This window comes from Mandrillus leucophaeus, unplaced genomic scaffold (genome assembly GCF_000951045.1).
Source record: "Mandrillus leucophaeus isolate KB7577 unplaced genomic scaffold, Mleu.le_1.0 Scaffold964, whole genome shotgun sequence".
NCBI lineage: Eukaryota > Metazoa > Chordata > Mammalia > Primates > Cercopithecidae > Mandrillus > Mandrillus leucophaeus.
Genome location: NW_012110519.1, coordinates 216,627 through 240,865, shown reverse-complemented (window position 1 = coordinate 240,865; position 24,239 = coordinate 216,627). Strand labels below are relative to the sequence as shown.

Here is a 24,239-nt window from a genome sequence, read left to right as displayed (position 1 = left end):
AAACATTGGGGAAACTCTCCAGAACATTGGATTGGGCAAACATTTCTTGAGTAATACCCCACAGTAGAGGCAACCAAAGCAAAAATGGACAAATGGAATTATATCCAGTTAAAAAGCTTTTTGCACAGTGAAGGATACAATGAACAAGTGAAACAACAATCCACAGAATGGAAGAAAATATTTGCTGTATACGTCTGACAATGGAATAATAACCAGAATATATAAGGAGCTCAAACAACTCTATAGGAAAAAAAATCTAATAACCTATTTAAAAATGGGCCAAAGATCTGAATAGACATTTCTCAAAAAAATACACACAAATGTCAAAGACGTATATGAAAAGGTGCTGAATATCATTGATCATCAGAGAAATGCAAATCCAAACTGTGATGAGACATCACCCCACTCTGGCTAAAATAATTTTTATTCAAAAGAGAGGAAATAACAATTGCTATTGAGGATATGGAGTAAAGGGAACCCTTATACACTCTCATTGGAAATGTGAATTAGTACAACCATTATGGAGAACAGTTTGGAGATTCATCAAAACCTAAAAATAGAGCTACCATACGATCCAGCAATCCCACTCCTAGGTATATTCCCAAAGCAAGGAAATCAATTTATTTAAGAGATGTCTGCACTCTCATGTCTATTGCAGCACTGTTCACAATAGCCAAGATTTGGAAGCAATCTAAGTGTCTATCAAAAGATGAATGGATAAGGAAAATGTGGTAAATATACACAATGGAGTACTATTCAGCCATAGAAAAAGAATGAGATCCTGTCATTTGAACAATATGGATGGAATTGGAGTTATTATGTTAAGTGAAATAAGCTAGGCACAGAAGGACAAATATCACATCTTTTCAGTTACTTGTGGGAGCTGAAAATTAAAACAACTGAACTCATGGCAATAGAGAGAAGAAGGATGGTTTCCAGAGGCTGGGAAGGTTAGTAGGGGAGTGTGAAGTGTGGAGAGTTAATAGGTGCAAAAAACAATTAGATAGAGTTAATAAGATCTAGTATTTTATAACACAACAAGGTGACTATAGTCAATGATAATTTAATTGTACATTTTTAAGTAAGAGTATAATTGAATTGTTTATAACACAAAGGATAAATGCTTGAGGTGATGGATACCCCTTTACCTGGATATGATTTTTACGCCTGTATCAAAATATCTCATGTACTCCATAAATGTATACACCTACTATGTACCCACAAAATTTTAAAATAAATAATAAAAAATAAATTTAACAAAAAGAGGAGGAGAGAGAAATGTAATTAGGAGGCGGCAGAATTAGAATGAAGGAGTTTGGTTCTGCGTGTGAAGATGCCAAATTAAAATGCATACTTCCAGTCTTACGGTGTTCTAGGCACTGTGGATAAGGCTTTCAATGGAATGTTCAGTAGACAGTAGTAGGTTAGTGAACAGACTTTAAAGAGAAGAAAATCTTCAGGTAGGTGAAAATTGACACCACCTTTTCACTCTAAAAAGAGCGTTGTGCCAATTTACCCTTTAGCCTGTAGTTAATAAGCATGCTGATTTCCTCATCTCCTCATGACTTCACCAACACTTGGTGCATCACCTAATTGGCATGTGTAGACTTATTTGCATCTGTTTATATTTTTGAAAAAAAAAAATGTCAACATTTTAGTAAATGTCACTCTTTCTTGAATTGGGCAGTTTCCTCTAGATAAGGTACCCTGGAAGGTTTACTCCTACAAGCCTCTACTTTCATCAGTTCATATTGGTCATCCATATTTACTTTAAAAGTCGTCCACAGAGTGAAAGGACTGAGCCCAATTTCAAATAAAACTTTGCATTTGGTCTATATGAACACAGATTTGGGCCACTTTCCTTAATAGGTATCTCAATTTAACTGTAATTGTATTCCATTTGGAATCTCTCTTGGGCACATGTGGCATTTTGCTAAGACTTCTGGCAACATAGCTGCTTCTAGTTCAGTTGATAACATATACTTCTTGATTGAGGAGTTCAGAGAGACTCTATTTAATTGTACTTTCCACTGCTTGCTGCTGTGTACAAAAGAGCCAAGTAGAGAAGGTTCATCTTTTCCTCTCTGTGGTGCTGATTTGCATATTTAAACATTCTGTGGATGCTCTCCCAGTTGCAGCTCAGTGGCTAATGTTTAAGCACATATTTGCATTTGAAAAAAAAAGTTGTGAAAAGGAGGAAAATATACATTTGATCAAAGAAATGCTAATGAGAATTTAATATAGCTTCAACTTCTTCATTCTTGTTCAAAAGGTTATTATGACCTCAGCTAGAAAACTGTATCTGTGTTTTGTACCCAGTTTTGAGGACTTAAGATAAAAAAGTAATTTATGTGCCTCTGAATTTTTATTTATGTAAGGAGTGATCCCTCGGGTCTTTGCTTATGGAGGTTTAGCATTAGTTCAATACCAGCAAAACTGAACCTCAATATAAAATCTCCCCCAAATACCTGGCTCTCTGTTCTTCTGTAAGCAGAGCGATAAAGTTTTGACTAAAACAAGAAAGAACCCTTATAAATAAAAAGGGGAAGAGGAAAGAAGAGAGAATTTTCCTGCTTGTGTACTTTAAGAAAATTTTGGTGTTAATAATGAGCATTTGAGATTAGACAGTTTTTCCTAGACGCTGATGGCAGCTGTGGATCTTCTGCCTCTCAAAGACCAACCATACCATGGTTTCGTGAGGTGAGACCATACACTGGGCTCTACACGGAAGCATCAGCCCCACACATCCTTTTTTTCTCACTGATTCTGTGGTAGCAAGTCTTGAAAGATGACTCCTATGAACCACATATTTCTGCATGTATGCCCTAATGTGGCCCTCTCCCACAATGAATCTAGGGTAGCCTTCTGACTTGACTCATTGAAACCAATGTAACGTGGCGAAAGTCATGGTAAACCTTACGCAGGCCTAGCTGCCTCCACTTTTGCACTTCTGAAAAACTTGAACTTCCATGGAAGAAGTCTAGTAGCCTCCTGGAGGGACCAGGTAGAGAGGGGCCAAGTGGAAAACAGAGGCCCTGAACTATACGGAGAGGAAGCGAGGTGCAGTCATCCTAGCATCCCAGTGTAGCCTCCACACGACTCCATCCCCATCTCTAACGTGACCGCAACTGCAGGAGAGGCCCTAAATGAGACCAGTGGAAGAACCACCCAGCTGATTCCAGCTGATACCAGTCAATTCTCATGAGGGATAATAAAATGCTTGTTTTAAGCCATTCACTTAACTTTATAGAGCAATAGAGAACTAAATCGATACATTTCTCCCGGGCATCTTTGCACATGTTTTCCTTCTCAAGTCTTTTTCTGCAAATCTTGGAGATGTGACAGGTAATAGACTATTGCATTGGTTCAAAGACAGGCATTTCCTGCCCATCTTTAACTTGCTACCCCTACTCCCCAAAACCATATAGACCTTGAGTAGCCCATGGCTCTGATACAGCATATCAAGTCCTTAAACTGAGTGTGGATTTTGGTTTGGTTTAGCTTTTCTTATAGCTGATTTGATGATATATTTAGATAAGTAAAGATAAATGCTCTTGATTGTAACCTATTAAAGACCTTCCTGGACATCAGTGATAAACTCCAAATCAAATGTTTTGGAAAAAAAAAAGGTGGAATCAAAAGATACTACACATATTTTCATTTAACATTAAAACAAGCAAAATGTTTAATCTGATCCTCAACCTGCTTTCAGTAATGTTACCTACTCTTTCAGCATTTAGTACTTACTATGTGCTATGTTATATATATATATATACACACACACACATACACATACACACACACATATATGTCATAACACATAAAAGTTATATATATATATAACTTTTAAACCTGTATTCATAATGTACCAGCAATAATGGCCTTCCTTTTTTTTTTTTTTTTTTTTTTGAGATGGAGTCTCGCTCTGTCAACCAGACTGGAGTGCAATGGCACGGTCTCGGCTCACTGCAACCTCCGCCTCCCAGGTTCAAGCGATTCTCCTGCCTCAGCCTCCTGAGTAGCTGGAATTACAGGCATGCACCACCACGCCCGGCTAATTTTTATATTTTTAGTAGAGATGGGGTTTCACCATGTTGGTCAGGCTGGTCTCGAACTCTTGACCTCGTGATCCACCCACGTCGGCCTCCCAAAGTGCTGGGATTACAGGCGTGAGCTACCGCACCCAGCCAATGGCCTTCCTTTTCTTCCTCAAATACATTTACCTCATTCTTGTCTCAAAGTCTTTGAGGCCACGTTCCTGGCCTCAAGATTAGTTCTTTGGATGGAATGGCAATTAATGCCAGATCTTTCCCTGGTTGTCTGCTTCTCTTGATTCTAGGTCCAGCCATAATTTCACCTCTAATAAGTAGCTTTCAGTAATAACTATGCAAAAGTAACCTCCCCAGGTAGTTATTTCCTATCACATCTTCCTAGTTTATACTGTCATTGCATGTATCACTGTCTGAAATTTTCTCACTGGTTAAGGAACTTGCCTTTTTTCTCACACTCTACCCAAAACTAAGATCCCATGGATCAGGAATATTGTCTATGTGATTCTCCAATATGTTCTCAGCACCTGGAACAAGGCCTGGCATTAATGAATCAATGAAGTAAGGAGGGAAGGAACTTTTACAGTTCACCTTCATGAAAGGTATTAACGTCTACTTTTATTTTCTTTTATAAATGTGGAATTTGAGGATAAAAGAGGTAACATAACATGCTCAAGGTCTCTCAACTTAATGTAAGTGACTTGTCTGCTCTTTACGCTATCCTGCTCTCCCTGCTATGGCTTCCATGTGGTTGGGTTAGCTGATGAAAACTTCTGGTAAACGTAATCTTAAAGGGAGGTCTATTAAAGATCAAAACAGATAAACTGAGTAAACAGCTGCTCTCTTCTGCCAGACCCTTAAAACAAGCCCTGGGAATATTTATCTGGTGCTCTTTCTCCCTACATTTTAAAAGAATAATGAGGTCTACAATGTGTACTTCAATTATTAAACATCATCAGCTCAAATCAATAGGTCTTAATGGTGTATTGAGCTCATTTAACCAAAAACAACATTCGACCCCAAAGTTGAAGATTTAGGTTATCTTAGACAAAGTGCTCAAGAAGATTAGCTATTCAAAGCGGAGATTTACAAATGAATGCCTGAGAAGTTAACACCCATATTCCAGGCAGAGAGAATCAGGCATGGCTGTATTGTTATATCTAAAGCTGTGCTATTTAATAAGAGGGTTGGGGCATCTGTGAGTCCAGACTAAGGAAACATGAGTAGTCAGAATTTGTCTCTATCTTTCTAGCTCTGTGTAAGGAAGAAAATGACCAGAAAAGAGACAGAATAGCAATTATTTCTCAGTGGTGGAGACAAATCCATCAAGACAATTGACATTAAGTACTTTCTATTCACTTTCTTCTTTATCATTCCACATTCCTCAAGTTTCTGATTATAACTTGGCTTTCTAACAAGGCAGAAAGAACATTCTGGTCTTTTTGACCACAATGAAAAATTCTCATTTTTTTGAAGAAAAAATCTTAAATGCCTGGTTAGCATGAGTCTGTCCAAGGGAGAATGACCATCCCTATCTCTGTTAACAGGTGTAGACTTTGACAACTCAAGATTAGACTTTTGCACCTTCAACCTTGGCGGCCTACCCAAGTGCTACCTTGCTGATCTGTTCTTCACCTGACTTCTTGCTTCTGTTGACACCATCGCAGAAAGATTGTATTCTACAATCACAATACAGACCTAGAGCAAGGAAGCTCAGAACATTGGAGAAAGGAGTAAAAGAAAATCCACTCTGTGGGTGTGTGTTTGTGGGGGGGTCTTCCTTTTTCTGTTTTAAGACAGAGATTAGAGAGATGGATCAAAAAGAAGGACTCTACATTGTTAGTTTGGTCACATTCTTAGATGAATTATGAGAAAAACGATTATCATATGCCAATATTTTTGATTCAGTCATACTCTACTAAGACAATTGGGAGTGGGTGAAAAAGTAACACATAAGGGTCAATTTATATGGGTTAATGTTCCACTGTTTTTTTACTGATCTAAATGCTCTTTTACTTTTCCAAATAAATGTCTGCAATACTACTTTCAGCAACTGCATCCACCCACTCTTGATTTTGGCGTTTCCTCGGGGCACGACCTAATACAGTTATAACTGCGAACTTTTACACAGATGCTCAAAATATAGAATAACTGTGCATCATTAAGAAGCAGTAATACTTACCATGGGTATAGAAACATCTGTGATATAACAGAAATTAGGTTTTCATTTTAATGCCTTTGGTCTCTTGGAAGAAATGTTTTCCAAACTTAAAAACAAAGTCTATATCATTAGTTTATTACTTTTTCACACCTCATTGTGCTGCAGGTACAATGCATCATGTCTAAAACATGTGATTCTTTTTCTGGTTTTCTTGTCACAAGTCTCGTCCCCAGTTAAGAATGCTATTTTTCAGTTTCTCTATTTTTTCTTAAGTAGGAGTTTATAGAACTTCCTTAAAACCACTTACTGCATAATACATAGAAAAACATGTATAAAAGAATCCCCTCATCTTATCTGGAATGATTATCTTCTTAAATGATCCAGCCTCTCATGTTAATCTTCAAGGGACATTTTCATCTTTGTAGCTACTACTTGATTCCCCAAATCAACTCACAATTACATTTATAGATTTCAATGCTGGGTATCTAAACTAAATACAACTACATTATAAGGAATATATATGTATATATACAGTAGAGATATATATACACACATATATATTTATATCAGAGTTAGAGATATACATAACAAATATTGACCAGCATCCTATTTTCCTAAATATGTTTGTTCTCGTAACTTTTCTAGTATTTTTACCCCAAGACCTATATTCGCAAACAGGTACACATAGAATTCAAGAACTATCTTCATATGTTAATTTTGATGTCATAAATATTTAATAAGAATTATGGGGTGCTATTAACTTGTCTTATTGCTTTTAATGTTAGAAAATCTATATAATTTTAGACTGAAGAATGAAGAATAAAAACGTATCCAAAGAGAAAACTTTTAAATATTTTTTATAATGGATATGGATATGTGTTTATGCATCAAATGGTCGACCTTGTTGATAATTATTACTGGCATTATTTTCACAAAAATGGATGTCCTTTTTTGTTTTCAGGATCTACTAACATTGATTAAAAGAAGTTTGCATACGCAACTTATTCACATTGCTTTATTTTTTTGTTATTGTTGGTGGTATTGTTCAATTCACACAAAAATGTATTTCAAGTCATCACATCCTTGCATTTAACCAGAGAAAGAGTAATCTTGAAAGAAAACATTTTACAAACTGGACACATACCCTGTTTATTTTCTCTGAAAGTTGCACTCCATAAAGCAAGTCCATTTTTTAAACCTTTCCCAATATTATACAAAAATATTCTTATGCAAGTAATAAACTTATCTTTAAACATCCAACTTCTTGAAATTGAAAGCAGTCACACCAAAAGTTATCATGGTTAATTTTTAATCTAAACATAGAACACCTGTGCTTATACAAACTGCTGTTATCATGTGCTCATATACTCTTGACATGGATCTGGTAAATATACTCTGCCGTTATGCATTAAATTCTGTAAAAAAGGATAATCAGCGCAGAACTTGCCTATTTCTAAACAATGTTCTTTAACCATCCTCATCTTATTTGTTTATATATATAATTTCTTTTTGGAAAAAGATTTAAGGCAAGTGCAATTAAAGTTACAAAATCACTATCTCTATTGCTAACATGTGCAGCATTCATATTTAGTGACTGATCTCCTTCCCTCTTAAACATGAAAGTACAAATGCTAAGTGTGTTATACTTGCTACAGTCAGCTATATAGTCTTATCTACAAGCCGAAGTTAAAATCTTTAGAGCTATCAACACAAAATTACACTTCTCCAGCACTACACCACCAGAAATCTCTGCTATCTCCTTCCTCTGATTTCTCAACCATGTCCAGTTTTCTCATAAAGATACACAGTCATTCAGATGCCCATTTTGAAGATGACTATGAATACAAGGTCACCTCACGGTGCAGAATACTTAAGGTGTAGTACTTTTAAGATCACCAGTTGTACATTTACTTAATTCTATTGTGTTTCTATTTCACATCAGTGATGGCACAGATTCTGTAAAGAGGACTCTAAAAATAAATCTTATCAGTAGCTGTATTTCTAAAGTTAGGCTTTGCTGAGGACATGTTATTTGCTGAGGACGTAATTTAAATGGAATCTGAAAAAAAATGTCATTTCACAGCCCTGGAAAAATAAAATTGTCTAAAAGATAGGAAATCCATGGTAATAGCTTTGGTGCTTTCACAGGCTTTTCTTATGATAGTTGCTGAGTGCAATACCTCCTCAATTCTTTATAAATAAATTATTCAGGGCTACCATGTAATGGAAAAAGTAGAAAATAGAGACAATCATAGAATTTTTATGGGAGAAGTAAGAATGAGCTGACTCTTTTCTTTAAGATAAAATGCATGTCCTGAAAGAAAAGTTAGTTCAACAGAAACCTGGGTATTTATTTTTAGCCTGTGCAAAAAGGATTCATTGGGTAATTTCCTGATGGAGTGCATTGCCTTGGGAACTCATAGCTGTTTATTTAATGTAGCACATATACTGATTATGCTTATTTAAATGTATTGATAATGTGTATTTTTCATTTCACAGTGCATACACATTACACATGGATGCACACATGTACACCAATTTAGCACACTAAATGCTTCTCGTTGTCACAGTTGATGATTCTGAACTGTTGTTGTCCAGAATACATTCTGAAAAGAAATCAAGCTAAATTGGTATATTGCCTTTTTCAGTGTAGTGTAGAAATATCAAAGGCTATGTGTCACCCAATAAAATCTACTGTCGAATATTATTTTTTGAATGTTCTAGTGTTATAAAGCCCCAGATGGTAAGAAGGCCTACAGTGACTGTGGAAGTCACTAGTTTATGAGTGGGAGTTTTAGAAACTTAAAGCCAACTCTCCAGAAACTCTTTGATGTGGCTACTCTGTGAAGGATGTATAAGAATATTTTTCGCTCAACTAACAACAATCATGTCCTTGAAATATGTATTAATACTTAGAAACAGTGACATGATTGGTTCATGAGAATCTTACATCAAATAATACATTCTCCTTAAGAAACACAAGGTAACAACCTCAACTCTGGTATGTCATTTCAGGCAAAACAAGGAGTCTAGAGATCAAAATTAGCCCAGTAAAATAAACATATGTGGCTGGAACTGTATTGTCAGAGTAAGCGATTGAAGGATAAAATAAAGAACCAACTGGTTTGTCATCGTTGTGTAGGTTGTCATTTTGCTGAAAAAATGCAAGATAATGCATTTAAATGATCATCTCACGTAGAATTAACTAAATTTATTGGCACTGAAAGAATATAGCCTTGTATTTTATGACATTTACTAGAATAATGCTCCCCAAATTACATGATTGTAAAAATTTCCTGGAGTTCAATTGTTTTGGAATGTGAGCCAGGAACTCATTCATGCTTTTAACAAATGCTATAAGCGATTCTTATGCTAAGCAACATTTGAAAACTCTTCATGAGCATTAATCTTTTGATGAATTGATTGTTAACTTGAGTAAAAATTATTGTTAATTAAGTCCAACTAATTTAACTAATTTGATATTTGTATATTTATTTTCACAACAAATGTCTTTGGCATTCCTGTCAAATTTTGCTATTTTTAAAAAATAAAAATAGAAGCTATAGTAGACTTGTATTCTCTCAGAAGGGAGAGGTATTGTTATTTAACACTTAACTGTTAATTACCTTCTTTTTTTTTTTTTTTTGCTAAATGATACAATTACTTTTTTTGAAGCCACATATTCCATGGCAAAGCTGAACTCAGCATTCTTAACTAATTCTTTTTATTTTCCTCTTCATGAGGAATTCTCAAAGTGTAATTTTCTATAGTTCAGGTTTTTTAAATCAAGAAGACTTCATCATGAGTTCTGATTAACAATTTGGGAGGAATTATTTAAAAAGGAAGACCTAGTTTATGGTGATATTTATCTGCTGGAGTCTTGAATTTCGCATTCCACAGAGTGGCAGCATTTTTAATTACAGAAACAACGAATCCTGCACCTGTGTTTTTCAGAGTGGTCTGTGGGCCTTCACATTAGCATCACCTAGAAACTCGTTAAGCAAATATATTTTGTGCTCCACTTCAGTCCCACTGAGGCTCAATCTGAATTCCCACTTTTAACAAGCTTTCCAGGCACTTCTTCTGGTGCCTAAAATTTGAGACCCGCATCGTTGGATAGTTTTCAGCTCTGGATGTTCGGTGGAATCACGTGAAGAGCTTACTTAAAAAATGCTAACATTAGGTACAAAACAAGACTGCTTGGTTATGTCTGAATATTTGGGACTCTGGGACTTTTTAAACCTTCCCAGGTGATTCTAAGTGAATCTAGGACTTCAAGTTATTGTTAATAGATCCCTTAGAAGGATGCTATGAATTATTTCACCCCTCACCAAACCTTTATGTCACAGTATCAAGCATGCCAAAGTTATTATTTCTATTCATACATTTTAATATTTAGTAATACAATTTCTATTTCATTTAGGAAAAGTATACTGAGAAATGGATCTTAGTTCAGCCTGAGACCACCTAAGAAATGATTTGCATTCTGAGCCCAGTTTTCTTTTCAAGTTCATAATTATTCTTTATTGCGAAGAACAATATTGTTCCTTTTTATTTTTTATTTTTTTATTTTTTGCTAAATGGCAGTACAATTACTTTTTAGAAGTCACATATTCCATGGCAAAGCTGGATTCAACTTTCTTAACTAAATTTATAAAGAACAATATTGTTCTTTATTGCCAAGAACTATAGAAGTAGGATATTTCTTTGCTTAATTTAAACCAGTTATTGATTTTCATAAACTTATAGTGCTATCATTTATGCTGGCTTTGTGTTTTTCTTTTCTGTTTTTTGAGATATTTCACCTTTTATTAGTAATTGTTCGTTTGTATATTTATTTATTTATTCAAGAGGTTAGAAAAATGGCCTAAATTTTTCCATAAACCAGTCATTCACAGTCCTGATGACTTTTGCCATATGTCACCTTTCCTAGAATATTATTTATCTATGTTTTAATTTAAATAATGATGTATATATTATTCTACTATGTAAGTAAAACTATTAATAGTATCCATAAGGTCTTGAGTTTAATGCACTTAAGTTTTTTAAAATTACTGGCAATTTTTAAATCAAATACAGAGCTACTCAAATAATAATCTCCCTCTGTGTACCATCAAAACCCAACTGACATATCACTGAGGATAAAAATATCTAATTTAGTCAAACAGTTAGTTAAATTATTAGTCAAACAGTTAGCTAAATTGAGATGTTCTCTATCCTTCAGAATCTTACTAAACCCTTCCCCACATACACATCTGGGTTCCGCAGTACCTACATTGCCTTAGAACGGTGACACCAGGCATTAAGCCTCAATAGAAAATGCAATCTTAAGGAATTTGTTTTAATTACTCTTACAGGCCATATATAAATGCTGAAAATCCCACAGCAATAAGTGATTGGGTCACCACAATTATGATTTTCTTATTTTTTTCTCATTCTGTTTCTATTTTGCCCATAAATATAGAGCTGATATTAATTAGGAATCTCTGGAGATAGGATGTCTTATTAATATCAGTTTTCCTTTTCTTTTTTTTTTTTTTTTTTTTGAGAAGGAGTCTTGCTCTGTCTCCCAGGCTGGAGTGCAGTGGCATGATACCAGCTCACTGAAACCTCCACCTCCGTAATAGTTCAAGCGATTCTCCTGCCTCAGCCTCCTGAATAGCTGGGATTACAGGCGTGCACCACCACACCCGGCTAATTTTTGTATTTTTAGTAGAGATGGGGTTTTGCCATGTTGGCCAGGCTGACCTTGAACTCCTGACCTCGTGATCCACCCACCTCGGCCTCCCAAAGTGCTGGGATTACAGGCGTGAGCCACCGCGCCCAGCCAATGGCCTTCCTTTTCTTCCTCAAATACATCCACCTCACTCTTGTCTCAAGGTTTTTGAGGCCACATTCCTGGCCTCAGCCAGCCTCCTTCCAAAGTGTTGGGATTATAGGCGTGAGCCACCGTGTCCGGCCCCATTTCAGTTTTTTAACCACTTGTCAATATTACGAATGTAATTAAAATTCCTGAGAATTTATGTGTGTGTCTGAAGTGCACAAACAATCCCAAACTTTCTTCAACTATAGAGGTTTCTCCTGATATTTTGAATAATGGGTCATATGCTATAATATGATTCACAATTTAAAATATACTATGCAAATTATACACTGATTCATGATCCTTATAACATTTTATTTTTTCAATAGAGTTTATTTTCTCACATGTAAAAATCCTACTGAGGTAGAAATGGCTTTAAGAAAGTTTAAATATGTTAATTACTTTGAAATCCAATCTAAAATAACCTTATGGGGGCTTTTGGAACTATTTAAATTTTCTTAATGATTTATGTCTGCTTCATCTTTGATAAGTGTTTCTTAAAAGGCTGTTTCTTTAAGATATGCATTCTGCTTAAACAGCTCATTCATTCTAAGAGGCTTGTGTTTGTTCACTTGTTATGCTTATGATGGAAAGATTTACCACCATTCTCCTCCTCCCAAATAAAATAAATAATAAGGTTTTTTATCTTAAACTTAAAAAGTAAGGCCAAAAACATTTCCCTTTAGGATTGACTGTGTACTTCAAGTAGATGCAAACAGAGTAGAAAAACAAGATGATTAAAGATCTTGGTCACTTTAAAAGGTTACCTGAGGGGACTTTATTTTAAGGTTATTATGTGAGTAGTACCTTAAAAAGAAAGGAACAAAATACCTGGGGAGCAAGAAGGAAGGAAAGGAAACAGCAAAGAAGGACTCCCATGTTATCATTCCTTTCATTTCTGTTTCTCAAATAATTTTAACAAATAGATAAAGGGACAAATGTGGAATTTAACCTTGAGAAAACCATTAATGTGATAATGACTTTTAAGTTACTGAGTTACTGATTCAAACCTCTCCTTAACCCAGTAGTGAAGAAAAAAAGAGAAATTGTAAATGGGCTTGATTTTTAAAGAAGGTTTTTCTTTTCTTTTTTTCCAGCCAACTGGGCATTCTTAAATCTCTTTCTTCACCATCACAATAGGAATTAGGCCTAAGAATTGTAAGTTTATACAGACATAAACAGAGAGGGAAGGAAAAGTTTAACAAGAGTTATCAAATTAACAAACGTACTTACATATGTTCCAACAACACATTATTTAATTTATTTTCATCTATGATCAGGTAGAAACCAGAAGAAACATTTGTAGCTTAATAAATAATTTAATTTCTTGAATTTCTATGTAACATATAAATTTATTTTTACAGGATATATAGAGAGCATACTCATAGAGAGCAACAGACTTATGAAACGACTATAAAACACAAATTATAATTTGAGTTTAAAATTTCTCATTTTTACACTTGTATTTGTCTATTTTCCTATTGCTAGTCAAAGCAAAACCAAATATATAATTGTAAGTATTCTAAGAAAAAAAGGAGCGCCTCCATCACCTACGCATGAGTTACATACATTCTAGATTGTACAAAATCAAGAGGGTAGGCAAAACTAAAGGGAAACACTATATAAAAATGCACTTTTTACTGACTGTTGAACAGATCTGAGAGTGTCTAAGTTTCAAATATGACTTGAACACCAGCAGAGGAAAATGACTCCATCAATTTTCCTATTTGGGTTCCCTCAAACTCTGAAACTGTAAAAGTTTTTGCGGTTCAATAGCAGATTATGTGAACATACATACCTCCACTACTTTGGTGGGAAGAATACACTAAGGATTCTAGTTAAGAGGAGCATATACTGCAAGGAATATGGACAACCACCCATGTATCCTAACATTAAGATGTCTTCATCCCAGTTGAGAATTAACCTAAATAGTCACATCTGATCTCCCCAAATTTAATCTCTCATTGACTAGTAAAGATAGATCCAAATTACTTTGCCACATTTTCATGCACTATGTAATAATGTCATTTCACATTAAATCTTTTTTTAATGACACAGCATGCCCTTTGAAACTTAATGTTATCTGGATTATGAAGGTTAAAATTTACACATCAATATTACATGTAATATTCTCAAGTTCATGTGCAGTTTTTCTGATTCTATTCATTTAGTAGTGGAGAGAACATAGTGTAATGATTTTTTAAGAGTGATTGCCTTTGTTAAAAAGAGAATGCGCTTCAGACTTACAGACCATGGGGGAATGCATCAATGAAGATAGTGAATGGTAGAAAAAACAATAGTACTTTACTTACTTTAATGAAGAATTCAGAAACATGAGTTTGTCAGTGGACCCAGAGGCTATTTAGAGAAAAATTTTCCAATGAGCAGGAGAAATACACACACACACACACACACACACACACACACACACGAAGACTTGTTTTACGTTCTGAGCCTGGAAGGAAGAAATGATACTTGATAGAGAATTGGAATTGAGCTCCAATTTTTTTACATCCAAAATGACATCCATTTTCTATGAATGTGATGGAAATTTGATGATGATAAGGCACATTCGTTTAGGATTAGGATTAACTCATCATCATCATATCGTCCTTCTCTTGCTTTATTCAAATTTAGTTAGATCTTACAGCTCCTTGTGACAGTATCTCAATTTCTTAACAGAGAATAACCTTTCACCTTGCTACCAATCACAAGTAAAAGGTAAAACTTAATAACCACTACCTAACTTTATTCTCAAAATTCTTCATATTCCTCCAAAGTCATATCATAAGTTATGAAACTGGCAAAACCATAATTGCTGAGAATCAAATATATAGCCACTTCTAAATCTTTGCATTAAAAAACTTGGTGGGATTTTCTTTTTTTTAGAAAAACATGTCAAATGTTTATTTCTTCTTTTCCCGTACGGGTGAATTCTTAGTTATGTTGTAGGAAAAATAATTAAACATAAATCCCAAATAAATTTACTGAAATAAGACATCATTGTCAAATTACATAATTTCACATTCACCCCAAACTATTTTTAGAATGGGTGAAGACATGAGTAAGATTATCACAACAATGATAGCCAATTAGTTTTTATGTGAGCATGAATTATTTGTCATCATACAAAATTTTTGTTTACAGTATGCTAGGTCTCCCACAAAGTCAGGCCATTTTGGAAGGAGACATGTCTCTAGTAGAACAACAATTATCTCCCGAGTTTTTATGAATGAAGGTAGAGAGTGGTAGACAAAACAATGCCTGCAAGATATGTGCGTTTATCTGAATATCAGTTTCTGAGAATACCTTCTAAATCCAAACACCAGTAGCTTTTTAGGTGATAGATATCTTGAGACTCACACCCAGACGAACACCGTTTTGCACACATTAACAATTTTATCTGGAACTTCAAGGGCTTTGTTATTTTATTCCTTTTTATAGACCCAAGGTACCCTTGAACCCAAGATTAAGATCTGCTATTAAGGATAATCAAACTTTGATTATTGGTTACCTTCTTTGTTCAGAACAATAAAGTGTAAAGGATTCATGATAAAGCAAGGAATAGCCTCTGCTTCCATTGACAAGCTTCTCCTTTTAGGGATTCTAGTTGCATCACCATCTTTTGGTAATAATTGTATAAACTGTTAGAAAAGTTCCTCAGCAACAGGGAATGTGTATCTGTCTGTAGATGGGATTACTAACCTATTTAATAATATTTCACCTTTATTAATCAGCTATGTCAAAAATAAGATTAATGACCAAGCAAGTTCAGATCAGAGACAGGAAGGGATTTTCCCCTTCTATGTCTGTGTATTCTCTTACTTCCAGTCAGTCATTTCATTTGTATAATGCTGATGCTATCCTTTGAATTTCAATATGCTTTCTTCTGGGACTAATGATACAAAACTTAACCTAATAAATAAAGAAATTAATCACAAGATTAAAAAAAATACTCCTTAGAAAAAAGAGAACTAGGGCATCATTCCAGAATCCAAAAATAATTCACAAATGTATGAATCGATGTTTTCCTAGAAATGGTGATCTTAATTTATATAAACGATATCTGAAAAGTTAATGACTATTCTAGGATAAACAAGATTACAGTTTAGGGGTTGGCTCTCAGTTAATATTTGTTCTTGTTATAAAATGCTAGATAGTAATGAAATATGGAAGAAACCAGCCTCTATATTTTAAGATTAAGCTGATAGGGTCCAAATACATATACTATGAAGAAAGTAATAATCAAAAGTGGTTTACTGTTTGAGCAATCGAGTGTTTAGCTATAGAAATACAGTAGATTCAGGTCTCTTAACTCATTATGTCTCAGATTTGTTTCATAGAATTGATCTAAACTTAAATCAGCTGTCTACATGAGATACAAATGTCTTCTCTGCCCACAGGAGACCTAAGGTATGGAGTACAAATTAAATAAGCAAAAGTTTGAGCACCAGAATAAGGGGTAGGATGCTCATAAGCAGCAAGTAGAGGTTACACTAAAGAACCAGATGATCTTTAGAATCCACAACATGTCGTTCAGAGCTCGAGCGGCAAATTATGAAAAACAGGCAATACCAAACATCACATATGTCCAAGTCTGGAAGTCCATTCTCTCCCCCAGCTTGGCTAACATATTCACACTTTCAACTGTGTTTTTACAACTAGAATATTCTCATCCCCCACAGCCCCCACTGAAAAAAGCGAAGGATGAAACCTAAGCACTAGGGGACATCGATTTTTTTCTCTTTTTATTGTGAGTTCTAACAGAACTTTTGTTAAACACAGAGCACGTGAACACATGACAGTTTCCTTCATTTGTTCTCACATGGAGCTGATAGAGGAATACTTGGGAGGAATGTTTCTAAAGCCATAGATAGCCTCTTTTGCATTTATTTCATTTTTTAAATATGACAAAGCATTAGAGGAAAAAGAAGTTTCATAAGTTGTGAGAATATCAAATATTACCCATCAATCCCTGAATCATGCTATTCAAAGTGCTTAAATCTACACTAAAAAGAGAACAAAAAATGTACTCCCAATGCAGCTAAATTAATGCCTATGGATGCCTAAAATATGACTGTGGTCTGATTACTTCCTCTACATTTATTCCACACTTCCATCGTGCACTGAAAAGAAAAATTAAAAAACAAAGAGATAAATGAGGCCATTGCCATGTTTACAGTTTTCTGAGCACTGGGGGGAGTTTGGAATCCAGTCCAATGAGGTACACTGCCACCAGTCCCTGACAGCTGTCCATAGTACAAAGTAAACAATGGCCTTCTCAGATTCTGAAAATAACCCAATGTGCAAAGCTGACCTTAAAGTTGTATGTGTCCTTGCAGCTTCAGTTCTGGTTTGTGAAAATGTGACACAGATCCAAGGGGAGAGCACGGGAATAAAGAAAAGATTGTAGAGAAGGACCCAGGCGAGTTGTCAGGGAAATAAACATTTCTTTAAGCAAATAATAATCAATGCACATCCCAAGGCTCCTTTACCTTGTCACACAGATACTGAGACCTTTTCATTGTTCCAAATGCTTATACTTCTTCCTCATATATTTGCAAATTAATCTCACCTTCCCCAATGAACCCCATTGCAGTTTACACTTTTGTGTGTGTGTGTGTGTGTGTGTGTGTGTGTGGCCACCTTACTATTGTGACCAAAGTGTAGAATTGTTTTCTCATTAAATGGTGGTAGGAATAAAGCAAACACACAATAGTCACTACACAGGCCCACAGATGATGACTGGGATGAGAGTTCCTACAATGAATCACTAAATTAATATATAAGTTCTATTATCAGTGTTTTTATCACATTGATTTTTTTAAAAACTAAAAGCTACATAGGTAATAGTTCCTTTTAACAACTCTGCCCTCTGCAGATTCCTTTGTGATTGATTTTGCATCAACCTTCACATGAATATGAATTAGCTGCTTATGTCATTGATTTCAAACATAAAGCTAAATGGTAAGGGATGAATTTCTTGGGAGCATCAGCTTTCTGTTTTCTGAAAGATAGAATTACATAGCTAAAATAAAGCAAATTCTTTATACAGTAAAATTAATTATTTTAAATACTTTCTGATCTAATTTAAAAACTATTTTGTATACATAATGTTTATTTTGAAAATACTGATCTCTGTTGGTATTCATATGCTTGACCTCCTGAGTTCTTAAACACCTTGATATTAATAAGTTTTGCTTATGTCCACAAACTGAAACCACTTAATTCTTAATGTAGTGTTGAAAATTAAATACAAGCGAGTTAACATTTAATTACAAGGGGGTCGCACAATAAGTTTCACAGATTTTCTCTGACTCTTTAGAAAATAACATTTTGTATAATACAAGGTGACAAAACATTTGATGACACATCCTGTCCTTCCCTTTGGTTTGGAAGCCTTCAGTGTAAATTTCATTTTGACTTGCGTTGATTCACTCTTTTGAATTAACTTGCCTGGCATTTGCACATAATCTCATTTGCAGAGAAATTATAGAGGGAAAAGAGGAAGTAGAATATTAAACAAAAACAGCCACAAACACATTCATGCCTTTCCAGGAAGTGATCAAATATAGGGCTTGAATTTTTTTTTGTTGTTGTTTTTTGTTGTTTTTTTCTTTTTTTGTTTTGTTTTGTTGTTTTTATATATATTTATATTTATATATATGTATATATATATAAGGGTACATCAACTCATTTAAAAAACGGAAATAACACTCTTCCCCAATTTCATGCCCTTGATCTTCTCTTCTTAGCACTCTGTAGTGGTCACTGTGAAGTGATCAGCACACCTTTGGGTCTAGAGTGTATTCTGAAGAGCAGTGACTTAAATGTTAAGACAGTTAGACCCGCCCCCACCCCTCCACAGAGTTTACACATCATGCTGCCGTTAGAAAGGTAGAGGTGGGGAATGAGGTGGGACAAGGAAGAGATTCAGGGCTCTGACTGGTGGGGCCCTCTTATGAACAAGTGTTCTTCTCATCTTTTTTTTTTTTTTTTTTTTCCCCCAAATGGCAATGCTGGCATTTGTTGCATTGTTCTCTGAAGGCCGATGTGGCCCAGTTGATCCTAGGCAGAACCCGAGAAAGAATCCGGTGCTCCTTGTCCCATTGGATAGATTTGTCCAAGCACCCCAAGGAAATGTTAAAAGCAAAGTAAAACTTTAAAAAAGGAAATAAAATAAAAACCCATTCTAAAACTAAACTAATGAAGCAAAAAAAGGGTTTTCTATCTACACATCAGTCTCTTCTTTAAAAAAAATGTAAATTTACAAATTCCAACGACATATAAAACAAAGTCAAAAAATGTAATGGTAAAAGACATGGTAAAACAGGAGGACACTGATGCTACAAAGAAATTCCAAAAAACATATGTACAAGACCCTGTTTTTCCTCGTGTTCTAGAGATTGTAATGCATGTTTTTTTAACAGCAGCAGTCGAGGATTTAGTTCCAGGCACTGGACTGCAGATTCCACTCAAGCTCCCAGGGACGGGATGCCCCTTGCTTTTCTGTCACCAAATCACACTGGATATACTGGTCTCCCTTGGCAACAGCGGCAGGATGGCACTGTTTGTGTGGGCCTCATCTGGATTCTGCTCTCTGCTCGATTTTGTCTGTGGCCGCTGCCCGTTGATGAGTGTCATAGGGATGTTACAGTAGGTATGCTGATTGCCTATGGAGGTAAGAGGCAGGGTGCCGGTAGGAGGTACGTCATACTCATAGCTTCGGTAGTAGTGTTTCTGACGCATTTGTGAATGGTACGTGTTGTGAAAGGTAGAACGGAGATCTGGATGGGCAGTGGCTAGAGCGGTGGAGGTGGCTGCGGCCATGGAAATGGCCGAGACAGTCTGCAGCTCCCCAAAAGGCCCTTGCTCACTGACATCTAAAGCCTGCTCATGTGTAATGGGTTCTATCCTCTTAAAAGGCATTTCGTACTGTAAACGTTTCCAGAACTTAGAGTTCAACTTGTTGCATTTTGGTCCATGCCATTTAATGACCGTCAGAAGCTTGATGGTGTGCTTGAGGGCCTCCACCTCCTGGTAGTTCATAATTCCTCTCAGTTCACTGCATTCAATTAGAATCACTTTAATTTCTCCAGTCACAAGCATATTTCGAAGTCTGGTTTCCAGCTCAAAGATGCTCCAGCCCCTTCTAACTACGTAATTTGGGGTCATGACAATAATCAGCCGCTTGCTTTGATCTACACATCTTGCCACATCTTCAATGTAGGCTACAAAAGATAAAAGAGTGCATCAGAATGAGTGAATGGAAAATTTGGTCCAGAAAGTCCTAGTAGATTCTCTTTCAGAAATTAAATGAAAATAGTTCACTGAATAGAGTTTGGGACTTGCTTCTCCTAACGTCAGCAATATTTTTTCCTGGTACAAATCTCTCATTTGGTTTCTTTCAATGTCAAGGCTCACAAAATGAGATGCTTTATACAGTAATGGAGTATCTTCTCTGAGCTAGCAAAAATTAAATTTCATGTGAACACACACAGACATTTCTTTCTAGGGAAACTAACAGATACAAATTTTGAAGTAAAGAACCAAACATTAAAATTCCATGAAAAAGTGATGACTACACAGACACTCACATGAATATGCACACTCTCAAATGAAAACATTAACTTACTTCCAGTTGGGATTAAATCTCTATCTGGTATAAACAACTTGTATCCATAATGCTTTTCAAGCATATCAGGTAGGATTTCAAGGGCAAAACGTTCTTCTTCCCCAGTCTCTTGATTCCACTGGTCAGGATCCACTTTGGTGTATGATAAGTATGCATCATAATCTTTATTGTCTGTTAAAAAATTCCAAAGAAAAGTCGAAGTCACTACTCTACAAAGATAACAATAGGACATGAAAACATGCACGCTTTTTTCATAAACATCTCCAAATGTCCCATTTCTGAAAGACCAAAAAAGGAAGCCTTCATTAATTTTCGTTGAGTTCAATGATGTCAAATATTCTAAAACTAGTTTGGAGGTACAAAGGTTTATATTTTGATTTGTTGATGACGTTGTTGTTGTGAAAAAAGTAGGAGAAAAATCAATGAGAAGCGCAATGAAATGCAGACTTCCTTTTTTTTTTTTTTTTTTTTTTGAGACACACTCTTGCTCAGTCGCCCAGGCTGGAGTACAGTGGCGCGATCTCGGCTCACTGCAACCTCCGCCTCCCAGGCTCAAGCCATTCTCCTGCCTTAACCTCTCAAGTAGCTGGGATTACAGGTGCTCACCACCACACCTGGCTAATTTTTATATTTTTAGTAGAGATGGGGTTTCGCCATGTTGGCCAGGCTGGTCTTGAACTCCGGACCTCAGGCAATCCACCTGCCTCAGCCTCCCAAAGTGCTGGGATCACAGGCGTGAGCCACTGCACCCAGCTGAATTTCACCATTTTTGATCCACAGATCACAGAGAATCCTGATTGCTTGTAAAAGCCGTATGTTTGGATATCAGTATGCTCTTACTTTAAATGTTATTATGTTCAATTGATCCTACCCTTGGCCATTTTACCCAGTTGAAAAAAGAGAGAGAAAACGGCAACTGACTTAACTGTGGAGGAATGATTTTTTAGATTATGGGTGCTGTGTTGATTTTCTGTTGGGGAGAAAATCAAACCAAACTTGGGATAATTTTTTACTGGGAGTCAGTTCTTACATATTGGGACTGAGAATATTATTAAAATGAATGATTATAAAAAGACATGATTTTTCTGGTCTCCACTCATCTTACACATAAAACATTGCCAAGTTATTTTTCATCATGCTAATCAGTTTGTTCATAAGAATCAAAAAGTAGAATGTAAATAAAAGAAACTTAGTTCTAAAATCTAATTTCTCTCCTTACTTTTCCCCCCTTTTTACATGAGAAAATTTTAAATGTTTGAGGACTACTATCATTTGTTATCTTTATCTTAATTTTTCTAATATAGCATCTCAGATTTCTCATTTTTTCTTTCGTCAATTTCTTTTTTAGACTAAGATATCAAGATTCATAGTTCACTTAAATTTTAAATACTGTCGATATGCTGAGTCTACCAATATCAATGTCTTTAGCTCTCTACTGCGCTTCCCTGATGATAGGCAGTGTATTACCTGATGATTAGATCAAGTTAAATTGAAACACTCATAAATTTCAGAATAAAATGAACTCTGCAGTAAGCATAGAACTTAAAATATTTGGGCTATAAAACATCAACGATAGAGGGACATTCCTGACCATTGTTCTGGGTGGCTTTGGGACAATCCTTTTGACTTCAAGGACACTAAAACTCACTTCCTGAGACTTACACATGTGTGTTAATTCCAGTAGTCTGATACTTTGAGCTATCTAGAAATCATTCTATGATTATAACTTTTCAGGGCAAACTCAGAAAAGTGTTTGCTACATGTAAAGTTAACACAGGTATATAAGGCACTAACAACTCCACTATAGGATACCTGGAATAAAAACTTTAGCTATAGAAGAGTGTTTTAAAAAGCAGCTTTTAGGGGAAAAAAGTTTTAGAGAAACAATCATACCAAATGTGTCATATTTTGGCATTTCTTATATTCTTTAGGCAGGATATAGTTGTACATTTTAAAAAACAAAATCCAGTTTTCTCCAAAAATAACTATTATATTTGCTATACCAAGGCTATATGCCCATAGGCCAGTACAATCTATAATTGTGCCACTCATTGATGTAAACACTTTAGTTGAGTAAGGAATCATTTTAAAAAAAAACACACAATAAAGCCAGTATATAAGTTAATATTTCATTAAAATACTCATTCATTAACTATTCACATGCATTACCTGTGAGATATTAAACTTTCTTTACAATATTGGTCATTAGTTTCTAGCCTAGTAGGAGATGAAGACAAATCAATAGTTCATTCCTAAGAGATGAATGTGTTACTAAGTGTAGTTCAGGAGTCACAGGCTAATGGGAGGACTCTTCAGGCCAGATTGTGGATTGTAGTATTATTTTGGGCATGTGCTATTTTCTTTCTGGTAATTTGTTCTTTTCCAGTTTGCCACAAAGTAGTGCAAAGTGTTGAAACTCCCCTAAATTGGGGTTGTGTAATAATTAGATCTTCGTTCATTGCCTCATGTCTTCTCTAGGCTTAAGATTATTTTAAAGCCATATCAACACGAACACCAGTAAGAACAGAGCATTCAGAAATCAGAAGAGATGTAAACAACTGGTCCACCCATACTGATAAATTTCAGATAAATACCACCTTTGCTGACATAACATTATGTTTTTGATTACCCTGCTTCTTTCATGGAAACCTCTCTTCCAACCCATAAATACCGTCTTTCTGCAAGATGTTTTCTGCGGTCCACTTCATTTTTCTTTCAGCCCACTTTCCCTTAAAAATATCCTTTCCTTCCATAACATCAACTTCCATAACATCACTTCTGTGTAGATGCCTCCTCAATTTGGATGCATGATCCTGTTCTATTTCTCCTGAATTATGACAGTCCCCCAATCCTACCTGTAACCTGAACACCTTAATTTGCATTCTCATCATGCACCTCACACTTCACATGCTCACAACACAACAAGCTTCCCATCTCAAGCTCTGTTCTTCATCTTTTATTACATTTTAATTTTAGTAACATAAAAATCTCATTTCTTTAATGTCAAAACTTCAGATGCATGTTCCACCTATCCCTTATCTTTACTAATAATCTCATTGCCATTCGTTGGTACAAATCTATTGGATTCTATTTCCATCCTAGGTTAGGCTCTACTCATATCTCAGCTGTTATAATTAGAGTGGTCTTCCCTTTCCATTTCTTTCTCCTTCTGGAGAATAGAGTCACCAAATTTACCTTCCCAGAGCTTACCACTGATCATGTGTTATGGTGGTTTAAAAATATATCTGTGTTGGCCGGGCGCGGTGGCTCGAGCCTGTAATCTCAGCACTTTGGGAGGCCGAGACGGTGGATCACAAGGTCAGAAGATCGAGACCATCCTGGCTAACATGGTGAAACCCCGTCTCTAATAAAAAATACAAAAAACCAGCCAGGCGAGGCAGTGCGTGCCTGTAGTCCCAGCTACTCGGGAGGCTGAGGCAGGAGAATGGCGTACACCCGGGAGGCGGAGTTTGCAGTGAGCTGAGATCTGGCCACTGCACTCCAGCCTGGGCGACAGAGCGAGACTCCGTC

General features: G+C 35.7%; 1 protein-coding gene across 1 annotated transcript in view; it reads right to left on the bottom strand.

Moving 5' to 3' along the window:
* Positions 1-18,685: 18,685 nt before the first annotated feature.
* IL1RAPL1 (interleukin 1 receptor accessory protein-like 1) overlaps positions 18,686-24,239 on the bottom strand; it is a gene marked incomplete at its 5' end in the record, with an annotated part of 40,477 nt that continues 34,923 nt past the window's right edge. Inside the window, 2 exons of the mRNA XM_011970702.1 lie at positions 18,686-20,304; positions 20,709-20,879. Coding sequence (XP_011826092.1) covers positions 19,586-20,304; positions 20,709-20,879 — 890 coding nt within the window. The remainder of the gene's footprint in view (positions 20,305-20,708; positions 20,880-24,239) is intronic.